The sequence below is a fragment of the Triturus cristatus genome, chromosome 4_2 (assembly GCF_964204655.1).
Source record: "Triturus cristatus chromosome 4_2, aTriCri1.1, whole genome shotgun sequence".
NCBI classification, from domain to species: Eukaryota; Metazoa; Chordata; class Amphibia; order Caudata; family Salamandridae; genus Triturus; species Triturus cristatus.
In genome coordinates, this window is record NC_140586.1 from 778688519 (window position 1) to 778706615 (window position 18097).

The 18097-nt window shown below is 41.7% G+C and overlaps 1 protein-coding gene across 1 annotated transcript in view; it reads left to right on the forward strand.

The window, feature by feature from the left end:
* The window catches only part of LOC146835028 (cytochrome P450 4B1-like), a 235963-nt gene that overhangs the window by 54031 nt on the left and 163835 nt on the right, over positions 1-18097 (forward strand). The window contains exon 3 of the mRNA XM_085602689.1: positions 6304-6348. Within this exon, the coding sequence (XP_085458815.1) occupies positions 6304-6348 (45 nt within the window). The remainder of the gene's footprint in view (positions 1-6303; positions 6349-18097) is intronic.

Genomic DNA, 18097 nt, shown 5'->3' on the forward strand with positions numbered 1-18097 from the left:
CTCACTTCTGTAGGGTGATTTATAAAAGCAGTTCTTCTAAAATGACATACAGTGTGGAGAGGAGATGTTCAATAAACTCACTAAACTGCTGTAAAGACCATAGCTGTAATGGTCTTGGTCAGTTGTGTCATTGGGCTACTGTCAGTCGGCTACTGTCAGTTTGGGGGTCACTGAGTTGCCTCTGATTTACCCCTTTAATACTGCTGTGCTGTGCTGCTCACTTTCTGGACTTGAGTAACAGCCCGTGATACTGCAGTCTTGTGCTACTCTCTTTCGTGACACCGAGTAACAGCCTGCGATACTGCTGTCTTGTGCTACTCTCTTTCGAGACCGGACCCTTCCCTCCCTTCAGACAAGTGTCCACAGGCCGCTTCTGACCTGACTGGTATCTCTAATCTTTGCTGGCACTGGTCATCCTGCATCTATTCTCTGGAAACCTTCTGTTTGCTCAAAGCAGAAGGAACTGTGGCCCCTTGTTCTGTACCTATGTTAGATGCTTGAGCATGCATTCTGTCCCTAGAATGAGGCAACCAAACCTATTGCCCATCATTTTCCCCATAATTCTCTGTCACAAAAACTTGAGAAGTGTCCTGTTCCCCTACCTCTACCTTCATATTCCCTTGGGTCCTCGTGGTGTTTTGTGTGCTGGTAAAAAAATATTTTCTTTTAGGACATCTTCCAACTGCTCCAGCCTGCCTCATTGTTCCTACGTCATCTTACTGACCCTCAGCCTGTCTTAAGTCTTTTTGAGGCTTCAAGACATAATTCTTCTGATGCCCAGCAACAGTCCACTCACTGTTGACAGCTGCAGTGCTGACCACCTCTGCAGCCAATACACCACGCTGGCCCTATAGGGCTAATACTGCCTTAATACTAAGCACCTGTTCAAATGCTACCTGCCGTCCCCCCGATTTCACAGGCCCTCCCGAAAGCCCGCGTGTGTGAGCACGCGTCACTAACTTCCTGAGCTGCATCCCCGGTGCACGCCGACCTCTCATTCTCTACATTTCTCCAGCGTCCTCGACCACGCGAATGAGCACCTGACTCGAGCAGCATAATTGGAGGTAAATTGAAACTTTCAGAAAGAGTGTGGCTGCTATGTAACAATTTAGTTCTCCTCATAGGGGCCTTAACATTTTTCATTTTCCCAGCAGGCTTCCTACTTGGGGGAGACCAGGCTAAAAATGGAGAAGGATCTGCGCCTAAACATTGACTCGGTTGCACACATAGTAACAACTTTGGTGTATTGGGATACAATGTTTTTGCTACGATAACATAGTGTAGAAATATCTGGCATAGTCGTTGCACTGGAAAAAAATTTCTTTCATTAATATTATATTCTAAATATATTTATGCAATTTCTCATTTTGAGGACCATCAACATCCGTTGTCTTTTAATTTTTTTATATTTATTCTGGGAAGGCATGTTAGCAACATCATGAAATACGTCAGCTGCTATGTTCTAAACATCTACATGGCTTTGGAGCTATGATGTACCCATGATGATGGGTTCATTCTGTCCAGAGTGTGCTGTATGAGTAGAATTATTAGTAGCTAAGCTACGAACAGCAGTGTGCAGTTTTACTGTGGGTAGAGAGATCTCTTGAATGTCCGATGAAAGGAGAAATGTGGGTTATTGTTGATGTGTTGGTTCTGTGTGTAAAGGGCTGGCTACGGTGTATTTATTTTTGGAATTGCATGACCGTTTTGAGTTTGGACAGTGGGACTAGTCATTAAAAATCATGCTACCCTCTAATGCCGCTATGCTTTTAGAAAGGAGGGCAAATGGCTCTGGGTGATGTCTTCTGAGTGTCAGTAGTCAGCCATGTGTGCCCTGTGGAAGAAAAGCACACGGAGAGGAAATGCAACCTTCACAATCACAGACACTCTCATATGCAGACTCATATGTTGCTGTGCGTTATGACAGTTTATTAGTTTGGGAATCATTTGCCAGATATATGGCTTTGGTGACATGCGCGTAAGGGAACAAGAGCTTTCCCTTGCACGTGCTTTATGAAGAAGACTGCAGACATATCTCTAACTGTGGTGTGGTGTGGTATTGTGAAATGGAGAGTTTGTTAGATATTTAATGAAATTCAGATCATGAAATATTAGGAGTATGCTGGGAACCTGTGGTAAGGACTGTCTGCAGTGTACCAATTGCGAGGATGTGTAATTAGTCTTTGGATTGGGTGGTGTGTGCACAAAAAACTATTCTCTAAAAGAGTGCTGCTAATTTAGTCAATTGATTATTCCCAACATGGTAAAACACGTGTCCTCCTGAATTTCCCCCGCAGCTCTCTGAAGTCATGGTGCCCCACAATTAAACTCACTGCCCTCACATGAGCAGTGACAGTGGGCAACTGCGAGTAACCATAACTGCGTGTTCACATAGGAATGCATCTTCTGATTGCTTCTTACTTGAGCTGATGTAGGAGAATGAAGGGGTGGAGTGGAGAGGTGAGCCCAAGGCCCTCCCATCCCTGGCAGATGACCTGCAACACCCGGTGATGCAAGACAAGCGGCTCAATTCGGGAGCACAGTAGAAAATAGAGAAAAGAGACCATGCACCAAACACATGGGACAGACGGAGGCCTCCTTCTGTAAGAAGCATTTCTGCAGGTCCCTGGCCCAACACTTCCCGTGCTGCTGCATTGCTCTTCCCCTTGAGTCTTGCCCATTTTTTGAGTACTTTCTCCTTGCTTTTCCTCCATTGTTACAGCTTTCTCCTTGCTTTTGCCTAATTTTTTGCTGCTTTCTCCTTGCTTTTTCCCCATTATTGTGTTCCTACTCCTTGCTTTTCCATACTTTTCACTGCTTTCTCCTTTCTTTTTCTCTCATTGCTGCTCCTGAATGCCTCCATTATTTCATGCCCCCGCCTAGCCCCACCCTCCGCCTCCCCCTCCTCCTCCCAGGACCTACCTAATGGAGAACGCAGCACGACCCCATTGGGCAGGTCTCAAGCCCATCTCTCCCCGAGCTGCTGCATCACTCTTGCTACTCTCTTCTCCTTGCTTTTCCTTCATTTTCACTGCTTTCTTCTTGCTTTCTCCCCTGTTTGTTGTGTGCCTTCTCCTTGTTTATATCTCATGCTCACTGTTTCTTCTTGCTTTGCCCCCCTATTTTTGTGCTTTCTCGTTGCTTTTCTGTCATTTTCGCCGCTTTCTCCTTGCTTTTTCTCCCGTTTTTTTGTGCAGCCTCCCCACGCAACTCCAGACCACCACCTCACTTCCGGAACTCCGAGGTGCCCTCAATACATTACTGTTGGAAGGAGCCTTCGGGACCTGTAAGCGCCTTAATACCCAGGCGGTTGATTAGCCGCACTTTACAAGTCCTGATTGATCAGTTTATTTATTGCAGAACACGTGGTTGGCGTGGGCAACAGGGTAGAGACCCTGAATGAAGGGAGTGCGCCAAGGAATGGAACAGAAGGGATTTTCGGAACACCCTGTGCATTAGTTCAAATATTGCACTTGCTTCTGCCTTTTTGCATTGCCATGCCTCATTTATACTTTATAGTCAGTTTTAAGGAGGGTGACTAGTCATATGGGTCCCTAAGTCAAGGCCTTCTTCTAGGTTTCATGACTGCATGGTGGATCAAGAGAAATTTATTTAATAAATCATTTGGCAAGGTTTTTGCCTGATGTTCTATACTCCGTTCAGAGCTATACCACCCGGGGAGTAGCACACTTAGAGATGAGCCTACAAGTCTCTACTGCGCAGCTAAGCCTAAAGGTAATCATCCCCTTGATTTCTCATCATTCCACAGACTTGTTTTATCCATGCTCAGGGGCGTAGCTTCAGGAGGAGGCGGGTGTTTGGGGTGTTGCACCTCCCTAATAAATGTATTTTCTGTAAAATAGTTGGGTACAGGTGCCTTCGGTCTGGAATGGTGAAGTGTGTGTCGGATTTCACAAGGAATGTTTAAATTAACACAGACAAAAAAGCAAAAAGACATTGTGTTTTCTCTCACTTTATACCCTTACCAACTTGCTTTTGTCTCTCTTTCCACTGCTCCTTTTCCCCCTCTCATGTGCTCTGCTTGTCGTATAATGTATTTTGGCTTAATATGCTAGCATGATTGTTGGAAAATGATAAACCCGCACCCCCCTAATCTTACTGACTAAGCTACGCCCCTGTCCATCCTCCACAGTCCTGCTTTTTATGATCAGCCCTGACTATTCTATGTTCTTCGGATTTGAATTTCGCTGCTTTTATTTCTGTTGCCAGCCTGGGTTTGTCAATCGCCCTGATTTCCCTTAATCTCCAAACCGATATCTACATCGCCCTCAGCCTGGACGTATTCATCGCCTTCATGCGCGAGATCTCAGCCCTGACTTGTACTGCAACCTCATTCATGAAATCACTTTCAACTCCAATTCTTACCTGAGGGAAGAACACACTCAAATGGCAAAAACCACACATGGTTGAGCTAAGGTCTGTTACTTGGGCAGTCACTTGCATTCGTTCACCACATTCCCACACTCATTCTTGTTCTCACTTTCCCTTCTTTTGTGTGATTTACTCTAAATCATGTAAAGCTTGTTCTTCTTTCACATTTGCTTATATGTGCCTACTCACATATATATTGACACTTCACATCCTCACTGCGGCTTAAAAATGGTTCTCCTCTCACACATTGATCCTGCTCACACAGACTAGACCTACACCCCTCTCACTTCTGATCACACAATCACTCCACCTGGACTGCATTCCAACTTCCTGTCAACCCATGTGTGGAGTAGATCTTTCTGAACCCACACTGCATGTGCATGCCGCCTCACGTAAGATCCAGACCACAACAGGCTTTAAACAGGCATGCATGTGAGCCCCAGCGTCGGTCAGCCTTGTTCTGGCGGACCGCACAGAAGCCTTGGATCAGGCAAATGCTCATGCACCCAAACTAGGGGGTAACCATTATAAGGTATGTTATATGCTGACAATATTTTTCTTCTCAATACAACAAAGGTTAGCCTACAAAGGCTGTTGGCCAAACTATGTAAGTACACCCTAGCAAATAACCTGGACATTAACCTCGCAAATACATAGGTGTTAACATTCAGTGATAGAATTAAGAATGCAGGGCCCTAGTATTTAAATAACTACAAACTAACTCAAGAGCAAGCTTACAAGGACCTGGGAGAGATAATTGACAAAAACAGCACTTATTATGACCTAAGGAACAAATGGAAGTGAAGGCATTGTCTCTCACTGCTGCTTTTCTATCCCTTCAGAAGAAGATTGGAGGCAACTCACTCCTCCCCTTACTTCAGGCCAGCAGAATGAATCTGTAACCCACCATAGCCTCTGAATGAGAAGCACTTTAAGGCCCTGAATCTGAATGGCTTAATAAACTAAACCTCAACACCTACAGACAGCTTTTCCGACTACCGGTGAATGCCGCGGCTGCACAAATCAGTATGGAGTTTCGACTTGTGAGGCAAAAATATGCAAGACAAGGATATTTTGTCAAGTTCTGCCACAAACTGAGAGCAGCTCAGGAAGATTCACTAGATCAAAGGCTTCTGATTGAATTGTCTACAAACATAGACCTATACAGTGACTATATATGGTCCAGTATAGAGTCCTAATAAATAAATGAATTGTGGGAACCCCAACCTCATTTCAAGTCTTTAGGAAATATGTTAACAAAATGACATGTGAGCTCTCGCCATTGGAGGATGAATACATCTCAAAGCGTGCCCACTCATTGATAGCCATCCAGTCCAATAAGACTTTATCACATCAGGAATACCTAAGCTTCACCTAGGTAGGTATATTTTGTTGTTTAATTAAGTAAAACCATACCAAGTATCACGTAAAACAAAAAATATGCAGTATAAAATATTTTCATAGTTTAAAATAGGACATCATATTTTTGGCCATGCGCACCTAAGCTTAAGCAAGCCATTCCACACAAAAATGCAAACAATTTTCTGCGCCACTTGTTCACATTTCATTTCCTCTAGAACAACAGTTTCCCTCTTTTCTGCTCTAAAACTTGTCGCATGCAGCAATTTAAATGTGATAAGTTCACCAAATTTGTTAAACGTGAACAGAAATGACAATGAATGGGGCTTTAACATGGCAGCAGAATGTGGAGCCATTGCATTACCTCAAGTCAGTAGTCACTGTCAACAGATTGTACAATTCAACAGTACAAATTGTTTTTACAGTTCTTCCATAAATATAAAAATACTTCATGAATATACATCTATTTTTCCATCAGATATTTTATTTATGAAAAATGTGTACCTGTAAGCCGATTCTTACTCTCCTCGCTATTTTATATTATTTTCCTAGATCCCAAGGGTGCAATGGTGTACAATTTCTTCGTTCCTTGGATTGGTACGTATGGAAATGATTGTATACTCCTTTCTGAAATACTGTGAAAGGGAATTGCAACCGGAAAGAAATTATGCTTTGGTGCATTGCGCATAGCCATAGGCTTTAAATTGATGGATGGTTGTCTAGAAATATTTGAGGAACTATAAGTAAAGAACCGTGTGCTTTATTGCCAATGTGTGATTTTTAGAGTAATTCTAATTGTTAAGACTGTTGTTCCATTAAACTATCACATGTTTCTCCTCTGATGTGATTAGCAGCACTCTTTGGAAGATCCCATGTACTCATGTGACTTGACTTGTAAAGGGCACGCCGAGGTTTCTTAGGAATTTAAGTGATGCCCTGCAGGTAGTGCTTTTCATATCAAAGGCATGATAAAAGAGAAAGTCTGTAAAGGCAGGTGCTGTTGAGGCTGCTCCACTCAGCTAATGCTGATATTTGGTACAAGCAGAGGGATATCTCAGCCGGAGGGTGTGCATTGTTTGAAGAAAAATCTACAGGTTACTGGCCACCCTACTACTTTATTTCCGGTGCATTTAGGACCAGATGTATTAAACTTGTTTGCAGTCGCAAACAATCAATTCGGGAGTTTACAACTGGAAAGAATTATATCCCATGTACAAGCTTAAGGAGGTGATAAAGTGTTATCGACTCCTAACAGATACCAAATGGCAAGTTGGAAGGGGATGTTGTCTATATTGCGATTCGATACCAGATGTATCAAGCCATTCAAAAGTTACCTTTTCCTAACTAGGGCTCACCAAAAGAAAGGGGACCCCTTTGGACCCGTTTGTGACATGGGGTGCAAGTTGCAGGGAGAATAGACTGCAGCTCGGAGGACCACTGCCAACTATCACTGAAACATTTGCAAAATTAAAACATTTTTTGTTTTTAAAATTTACTCCATTTCATTTAAGGAAGACAGGCTGCTTTAAAAAGCAAACACGTTTTATTTTTTCAAAGACAATCACAGGGATGGGGTTCGGATGACCCATGCATGCCATCATCAGTGTAATTGTGGTCAATCAGATTGAGTCGCACTTTCCGGTCCTGCCTAATGAAAATTTACTAGGTAAGTCAGACAGCGATTCACTCCAAATTGGAATTATGTGAACTAGCGTATTAGCACCTAGGTCGGTTTTGCAAAATCAAACACTGGTCACAAAAATACGGGTTGCAAATTGCGAAAAAAAAATTGCAACCAGTATCTTGATACATCCAGCCCTTGTTAGTAGCTACAGTCTAATATTGCTCATTAAGTATCCGTAGCATACCATTACCTGATGCAAATTCCAGTTACAAATGGCTTCAACTGAATCTAATTGATGTCCTATTGGTTTTGAACATTTGCTGAACGTTGGGTTTATTCCAGTGAATGTCAGTTTCATACCGGAAGTGGGTATTTTTCGCTTGGTTTTCAATTTAGTTGGCAGCAGTTGTATTGTTGCCACACCATGGATACAATCTGCAGTCTAAACACTGCTCTTGTTCTGTAACTGGATCCAGTTGAAACTCTTTGTAACTGGTAAGATAATATTTCTGCCAGTGATTGATTGCACCTTGGCTGCATTTTCCTTTGCCTGTTCTGTTCTGATTCACCATAAAGTAGACAATAGCAGAATTGTGATGACTGGATGAGATTCTGTAAGATTCTTGTAGCTGGTAGCAAAACGTTTCCGTCAGATCGCTTGATCATGCACGCCTCGCACCATAGGGGTGAATGTGACAAAATGCTATTCTTCTATCAGAAGAACCAAAACATGTGTAGCTTGTTGTAAGCTCCACTGATATTTACAGTATTTTCAAGGAGGTTATCATTTGAGTCCAAAAGGATGAATGGCAGGCACTGTCCTGCATCACTCTGATATCGATGCCCTGTTGTCTCAGCCATAGACACAATGGTCAAAGGCCATTTACCACAAGTGGGATAACACGTTTTCGTTTTCCACTGTATAACAACCACTGCTAATGGACTGATACAATAGGAAATTCAAAGCATGTAGAAAATTGGGCTAGAACGGTGGCAATTAACAATAACAACAAATTACATATCCATAACAGCTGTCGAGCACCAAGCCATTCCCAGTGATATCACAGACAATGAGAGCAAAGCTCACATGCCACAAAATACCCCTCGATGGGAAAAGCCTTTTTACAGTTCTGTGTTTTATATTGCCAGACTATGATGCCCCCCTAAAATGACTTCATAGACCAGCTTTGCTGGAAAAGAGGGGCTATGTGAGACCTGCATGAAATGTATACTCACAAAACTGTTTGATATTTGGTTACCTTTTTCTGTACATCACCCTCTAAATCTATTACTGGCTTTCTGCTGCTCTCCCAACCTTCTTCCAGGCTATGGTGGAGGAACGTCGCCCCACTGCGTTTAAGCTGTGCACTGTGAAGGAAACATAAAATGATAACTTTAGTATAATTTTATGTTTCCTTTGCGGGCTTATCTGTTCTGCTCTCGGAGCAGGGCAGGGGAGGAGTGGTTTGCCCATTCCTAAGTGTGCAATGACTGTTTGCTCTGCCCTCTCGGGCCACCCAAACCAGTCATGCACACTTTCACCATTTCCCATTCAGGATGCATTACAGCCCGCATGCAGAACATGCCCAGGCCCCCATTCCTTGGTTGAGCGTCGAACCAGGTCAGGGGAGCCTGGCTGTGCTTCCTGTGCCTCATTCCTACGAGGAGAGCAGGAGCAGAGATGCAGGACCCGGCGCGGCAAGGTAAGTGTTTATTCTGTTATTTTTTTTTTTTTTACATTGTGTTTCCTCCTTCGTAGGGCTCCACTCACCACCCCGTGTGCCCGTGATAGAGATCTGGGTGCATAAAATATCCCCACTTTCACGGATAGAGTAATTTCACAGTTACACGCACATACACTCATCATACACTAGGGCCCATTTCACTAACATACGCTCAAATACTCTACCAGCACTGAACCTGTGGAAAGAAAACTCCTAAACACCCCGCATCTATATCGAGGTCGATAAGACCTGGTTATTGTAACTGTCCTGTAACATAATCTAAACAATCTATACAACAATAATCAAAATAGAGTACTCAATAATTGACAAGAAATAATAACCAACACCGTATTCAAAGTTATGGTACTTTATCTAAAATTAGTCAAAGAAAGTCAATCAGAATAAATCATCATTCTCATAGTTACCTATTCTAGCTAAATGTCAGAATGGGTCAGGACAGGTCTCTCAGTAAAAGTCTCTCGAGTCGCCGTCCTTTCAGCATCGATCCTCACCAACGCAGGTTTGAGAAGAAAAATGGCAAAGTGGCAAAAACCCTCTCTAGGCTAACAATTTTTATAGTGTTCTGAACAAAGGAAAGAAACAAAAAGTATTCATCGCGTCCGCTGAACCTCTGAGCAAAGCGAGAAGGAAAGGATGTAGCATCGCTACATTTGGAAAATCTCCGCTCAGGAAAAATCACAAAAATAAAAAGACAGAACAGGAACTGAATATTAAAAGTATCTTCTCAACATCCACATTTCCTCTGGTGAGCTCAGAGTTCATTTAATACGGCTCCATTGTCCTCCAAGGTTACTCAGAAGCCTTTTGGATGCCGGCCCAACGCTGCTGTCCTCACGGAAAATTTTAACCAGGCGAAGACTGTGGTCAGATGACTTGCATCCATATTCAGCAAGGCCTTTTCCATCACAAACTCTCACTCGAGACTAGGCTGCAAACGGCAGCCATGTTTTGTTAGGCCACAATAGGCCACAATAGACCATCTTAATTGAAAGAGACAAAAAACAACGTTACCACAGCATAGTGATTAAACAGTGTTAACCCCACTAATACCCTTATGTGTCTGTAATTATCTAGCCTCTGCAACACAAAAAAAAAACATTAATTCAAAAGCGTTTTGTGCTTTAAAATAAACAGCACTCAGCAACATTTAAACATGTAAACGTACACGTTATTATTAATTAGCACACATACGCGTTCCCACGTGTAGTTCTCTCTTGTTAATACACACATGTTGATCAGTATAAAACACTTACACAAAACAAGTAATTAATAATTAATGATTAATATTAGTTTTGACAAATAGACAAACCAGAGCTTTTTAAAAACCCGATTGATTTTCAAACAGAAAATTCTGCTCTAGCAATCCCCCCTTTGGTGATTTTATCACCAAATAACCCAAAAAACACAAAAAAAAAATTAGTGAAATTTTAGTCCCATTTTAGGAGAAATTGGAAATGTCTTTTTCTCCTTACACAACACTACACACCAGTCACTCTTTCATCATCCCTCTTTGTTTCTAAGTAGACACTCTCCCTCAATTCTTCCAACTCAATTTCTTGTGGTTCTCTTTTCAACCTTTTATTTCTCTTTTCATTATTCCTTTTAATTAATCTCTTTTTCCCTCCCCTGTTTTTACAACACAAACACACTAATCTAAGTATCAATAAAGCAACAATTATACAAGATAAAGGAAACAATATCTTACCTATAATAGTACTACCTATTTTTGCAATAAAACTCTTAACAGCTATCACCTTATTAGCTAATTTAGTCCAAATACTTTCAGCTTCAAGTGGTACTAATTCTTCATGCAAATCGGTAATTTTTGATATAGACCTTCAGGTCTTTGCTTTCGTCAGGAATGTAAGTGCAACAATGTTGAACTTTCAGCATTCCACAAACTCCACCCTCTTTGGCTAATAGAATATCAAGGGCAAGTCGATTTTGCATTGACATGGCACGTACGGCAATCAACTCCGTATTCACCAAAAGAAACCCTCCAGCGGTATTTGTCGACAAGCGATCCACCACTGTTGACAGTTTCCGAATCCCATGAGCATTTAAAGAAATTCCCACTGCTGGAATTAAAGCTCCAAAAATGTCACCTACTATTTCAGACCAAGTTTCTCTCTTGAAACGCATTAGTAAATTAATATGTTCTACATCTTCTATTCTATCTATATGAAAGATCTTTGGAAAGACCAGGCCCACATAACACGTGCCATACCAATGGTCAGGCAACTTGTAATAAGCCTTGTTCCCACAAACATAATACACTCCTGGAAAAATTGTATCTTCTCCACCTCTGAAACCCCATCCTGTTGCAATGAAGTATGTATCATGACATTCACTAGTCCCAACAAAGTATGTATCATATTGAGATTTCCTTCTTGTGATGCACAACTTACCCTTCTGTGGTGCATCTAGAGCTAAAGTTGGACTAACCCCATTTCTCAATTCTTTTCCCATCTCAATGTCCCAAATTGTCTCACTCACTTTATATTTCCCTGCTTTCTCATGCATGCTCAATCTCCTTTCCTCTACCATATTTAGGAAAGCTTTCTCCTCTTCTTTCAGACTGCAAGTTAAATTATTCTTAAAAATGTAATCTAATGTTAATTCTTCTTTTTCAATAAAAATCTCACCAAAAATGTTAGCTTCTTTAGCTGGATTCAGCTCTTTGTTCATTGGCAAGTGCCCAAAAATACTATCTTTGTTAGACATCTTATAATCTATTTTCCCTAGCAAATAAAAAACACTACTCAACACACTACAAGAAATTCCATACGTAGCTGGTAAATGATGATAAGTAACACCCTCTGAAACGGATGCAGGTAATTGCATACAAACGTAGCAATCCCTAACTTCCATTGTTTTCACATATTCGTACAACAGCTTTGAGAAAACATTACTAGAAAAATCATTAATTGACCTATCTTTATGTACGTAAGTATTACTAATTCTAGTTGGAACCACTTTTTGTGAACTCTTCTCTGCAAAAGTCACATTCTCAGTGTGTATTCCTAAAGTGTCTAATGTAACTCTAAAGGTAACTAATAAAACTAAAACACCCCATATTAGCATTAATAATCCAGTACAGCAGCAGCACATTCTACACCATCTTTTTAAGAAGGCACATCTACTTTGGTTGTTCTCTGTGTTAGCCATTTTACTACTTTGACCGTGTCTTTTGACTTAACCTCTACTACTCCACTACTTGAGACTCTAATTTGGATTACTTCAAACAATCAATTTCAGTTTCTTCTCTTTTCCACTTTCTCCAAGTGATTTCTTTTGTTTACTCAGTTTGGATATTCATCATTCTTCACTCCAACTTCTTCGACATCAAATTGTATTAGATCTCCAACAATATCCTCAGTATCCGACTTTTCATCAATGTCAGTCAAGATTACTTTCAGGATTTCACCTGTATCTTCTTCAACCACTTCTCGTACGGTCTCCTCTGGATTTCCTTGACTTTCTGCCTCTTCACCTTCAGACAGTGCCACGTACGTCCATTCTGGCGACCTATACTTCTGGTTAGGTTTTCTTATTCTCTTGATCCCTTCTGGTTCTTGTTCTTTTGACTCTTTTCTCTTTTCACCTTTTACTGGATTCTGACTCGATACTTCATTCACTTGTTCAGCTTTCGAGTTACTCGCTCTTATCAGTCTGTATCTCAGCCTCTTTATTCTGTTGTTAGGCCAAAGATCTCCTCTCACAACCTTTTTCGGTCTTGTTTCTGTATTATTTCTCTCTCCAATCCAAGTTCTCTTTCTCAGAACTCGACCCTCTGATTTCTCATTTTCACTTTCATCCGATTCTGTCTCAAATGCCTCTTGTTCTTCAGCAGTTCTCTTTCGCTCCACAGTCTTTTTCACCACTGTTTGAGACTTCCCTATTTCTGTCCCTCCTCGGGTCTCCGACACGCAATCTTCCTGCTGTCTACTTGTCCCTTTACCTAGCTTATCAAGAATGTTCCCTACACCTCCTCGGGGGTCTTCCGCAATCTGTCCCTCTCTATCTTCTTCTGACCCTCCTTCTTCAGGTATAATCTCAAGTGGTTCTTCAATCTCCTCCTCTTCTGATTCAGGAGTAGTCTCTGTGGAATTGCTCTTTTCTTTTCTTTTTTCTTCACTGCTTTTCGGAACTTCAGGCTCTTTCACAGAATCTGATCTTTTTTCCAAGACTTTCAATGGTTCTCTTGAAGTCTTCTCTGACTCTTTTACTGATTCTGTTTCTTCATCATCACTAGAATCTGACTCTTCAAAATACTCCTTACCAGTTCCGTCCTTCGGGTTTGAAACTCTCAGAGTATGACTCGCATGCACCCAATTTTTCACACCAGCACACTTTACTGCAGTTGTCGTAGTTAGAATGACTTGTCTCGGCCTTCCCCACCTTGGAACCAAGCAATTTCTTCTTCTGTGCACCTTAATCCTCACCCAGTCCCCTGGACTCAGATCATGAGCTTGCTTCTTCTCAAGTGTGGTAGCTTCTTCTCCAACCTGGTGAAACACAGAATGAACTGCGTCAGCCAGGCCTTTACAGTAATCCAAAATCATGTCATCAGTTATTGTCATCAACTTATTTGCAGGTACATATGCATGTCGCATTGCACGTCCCATTATGATTTCGTGCGGACTTAAACCAGTAGTTCTATCTGGAGTAGATCTAATAGTCATTAGCACTAGAGGCAAGACATCTGGCCATTTCATGCCAGTGGCTAAACACATCTTACCAATCCTGTTTTTGATTGTGCCATTTATCTGCTCAACAACACCAGAAGCCTCTGGCCTGTATGCACAATGTAGCTTCTGCTGTATGCTCAATGCTTCACAAATCAAACTCATGAGTTCATTATAGAAGTGTCCACCTCTATCAGACTCAATCGTTACTGGAAACCCGTACCTAGGAATCAACTCTCTTAACAGTAACTTTGCCACTGTTATTCCATCATTTCTCCTAGTCGGATAGGCCTCCACCCATCTTGAAAACAAACAGACTACCACTAGAACATACCTCAGTCTGTTCACTTGGGGCATTTCAATGAAATCAATCTGCATTCTTGTAAAAGGACCTCCTTCTCTGCCTATTGTTCCCAGACTCACCACTGTCTTTTTCCCAGTGTTAAATTGCTGGCAAATCAAACATCTTTGACAGATGCTCTCTGCAATTGTCCTGAACTTTGCATTGTACCAGGTCTGCTTAAACGACCTGATCATCGCATCCCTTCCCAAATGTCCCTGGCCATGATACATCCTTGCCATTGACGACAGCATGGAGTTCAGCATTACTGGTCTGCCATCTCTATAGACCCAAACATGGTCTGTTTCTCTCGGGGCACAACCTGCCTTAATCCAGTCTTTCTTTTCTTCCTTTCCTGCCTCATCCTGCAACTGTTTCACTTCATCCCACGTCTCTAGGACATTAGTAAACATCACAGAACAAAAAGACATTTCACTTTCTCGTTCCCGATTAATGGACTGGTTATTCTTTGCACAATATTGTGCAATGTCATTGGCATATCGATTTCCAACTGTCACAAAATCATCTCCTTGTCCATGAGCAGCACACTTCACAACTGCTAACTCTTTAGGCAACTGTATCGCTTCAAGTAATTTCCCAATCATTTCAGCATTCTTTATTGGAGTCCCACTCGACGTCAAGAAACCTCTTTGTAGCCAAAGCTGGCCAAAATCATGCACAACTCCAAATCCATACTGACTATCAGTCATCACAGTCGTCCTCAAATCTTTCCCAATTTCACAAGCTTTTGTCAATGCCACTAATTCAGCAACTTGCGCAGATTTCACTCCTTTCAATGGTGATTCTTCCATAACCTCTGAAACCTTGCACACTGCATATGCTGCACACAGCACACCCTCATCATTCCTCAGGCATGATCCATCCACAAACAACACATGATCACTCTCATGCAAGGGAAGATCCCTTATGTCTGGTCTCGGTTTTGTACAGTAATCAAGCACATCCAAACAATTGTGATCATCTTCTGTTTTCACACCCACATTTTCAATATCCGGCAACAATGTCGCTGGATTCACATTTACACATCTTTCAAGAGTCACATTTGATGCTCCCAGAATCACTTTCTCATATTTAGTCAGCCGACTATGTGACATGTACTGGGTTCTGCTTCTTGTCAAAAGAATTGCCACATTATGAGGTACGAATACCCTTACAGGATATCCCATTATGATCCCCTCACTTTGTTCCAGGCTTCTGCATGTTGCAGCCACAGATCTCAAACAACCTGGTAAACCTACAGCTACAGGGTCAAGCGTCGATGAGAAGTACGCAATAGGCCTCCTCAGCTGTCCATGCTTCTGAATTAACACTGAAAGTGCACATCCATTCCTCTCACTGCAGTACAATTCAAACTCTTTTTCGTAGTCAGGCATACCCAAAGCTGGGGCCTCACACATTCTGTTCTTCAGCTCTTCAAATGCTGCCATTTGTTCTGCATCTAGTTCCAATGGGTCTGTCATCTCACTTTTTGTCAGCTTAATCAGTGGCTTTGCTATCAGAGAAAAATTAATTATCCACTGACGACAATAACCCACCATACCCAGGAACATTCTCACTTCCCTCTGGGTCTTTGGAGCTTTCATTCCCCTGATGATTTTGATCCTGTCATCAGTCACCTTTCTCAGACCTTTTTCAATATTATGTCCAAGATAATGCACCTCTTTCTTGCAGAATTGCAATTTGGCTGGAGATACCTTTAACCCTACATCCGCCAGATGATTCAGTAAAGCTATGGTATCTACTTCACAAGCTTCACGTGTCTTTGATGCCACAAGTAGGTCATCAATATACTGCACTAGTACTGAGTTTTCAGGCATGATCAAACTCTCCAATGACTTTTTCAATAACTGATTGAATATCAAAGGACTCTCTGTATACCCCTGTGGGATACGACACCATGCTAAAATACGCTGGCCAAATCTAAATGCAAAAATCGGCTGGCTGTCATGATGCAATGGAATTGAAAAGAAAGCATGACACATATCAATCACTGTATACCATTCAGCATCATGTGGAATCTGATACAAAATCACTGATGGATTTGGCACGATAGGACAACATGCCACCACAATTTGGTTAATGTTTCTCAAATCCTGCACAATCCTAAACTTTCCATTAGGTTTCTTTAGCCCCATTATCGGTGAATTACACGGGCTACTCAGTAGTTCTCTCAGAACTCCCTGCTGAATCATTTTTTCAATTATAGGAGTTATTCCTTCAATTATTTCTGGTGTCATTTTGTACTGAGGAATGTTAGGATAAGTAATTCCCTTTTTCACTGAAATTTTCACAGGATCTACATTATTCATCAATCCCACATCCTCTCCAGTAAAATCCCAAACTGCCCTTTTCACTGTGTCTCTCAGCTCTTGAGGCAAATCCTCCGGATTAAACACAGCAAATGCACCAACCATTTCACTTTCTCTATTTCCTAGAGTCATTCGGTACAAAACATCCTCATCTGGTGTCTCAAAAGCTATTCCATCCGGTGTACAGAAAATTGTGCAGTTCATTTTGCACAACAGATCCCTACCTAACAGGTTCACTGGACTAGTGTCACAGACGATAAATCTGTGCATGTCTGAAAATTTCCCTATTTGTACTCTTACCGGTTCAGTAAGACGTGTCCTGATTTGTGTATTAGCTACACCAACTACTTGGATTGCTTCATCCGAGAGAGGAAGATTTCTAATATCTGTTGACCTGACAGTTGATCTTGTCGCACCTGTGTCTACCAAAAAAGTAACACTTTCTTCATTTATTTTCCCATCTACAAATGGTCCTGCCTGGTCTATTTCTAGAGTTGCACCAAGTATGCACTCTTCCTCCTCTCTTCGGCACCGTCAATCACCCTCAGACTCACTCCCTTCATTCTTTAACAAGTACTGTTGTACCTGGTTAGAACGCCTTTGTTTGTTTACCTGTTCATCATTGTAGAATCCTGAATCCTGATTATACTTTTGTGACCCTCTATTCTGCGGCAAGGGCGGTTTTGGCTCTTGACTCTGCTGTCTCACAACTTTCTGTTGTTGTTGCTGTTGATTATTTCCTTCGTTCTGCACCTGTTGATTCAAGGATTTTCCCTCATTATTCACTAATGGTGGATTGGTACACTCAGATCTCCAATGTCCCAGTTGGCCACAGTTGTGACATGGGAACTTTTTTTTAGCTTCCTCAAGATTCCCCTTTCCTTTTCCTGCATATCTAGGTCTATTCCCTGCATTATTTCCTGCACTATTCGCCTGTTCCACCAACTGTGCTTCCTGTCTTTCCGCAACCTTCACTTGTGCCCACATTGCTTTCTCTTTCAGCTTTCTCTGCTTTGCTTCAATTTCATCACTGAAGTATTTCGCATGTCTCAGAATCTCATCTATTTTCTTACTCTGCCAGTCCACTGTGTGTTCACGAATTCTCTCACTAATCTCAGGTCTCAGGCCATATACAAATCTGTATACAAAATGACTCAAATCTTTGTCACCCAGGTGTTCATCTCCACTGAATTGTTTAAAAGCCAGTATCAGCCTCTCGTAAAAAGCATGAACTGATTCTTTTGCTTCCTGTTGTGTTCGATCTATTTTAACCCAGTCTGTCTCTTTTGGAGGTACCTTACTCTTCAGGTATACCATCACCTGTTCATACTTTCTCATTACCTCTGAATCTGGTGCTCCTGTTCTCGGATCTCTTGGATATTCCTCAGTAGGCCAACTCACAACTATTTTACACTCAGTCCACAAGTCTGCTGGAACAATTATATCAAACAGACTATTCAGGTCAATCCACAGCACTTTTGACAATTTCACAAACCTATCTACCTGCCTATACCACTCGACGGGCTTTTCTCTCAATCGAGGAAAATCATTCGTAAATGATAAAATATCCTGTCTGGTCCATGGAACATGTACATATCCTCCTCCAGGTATTTCTCTCA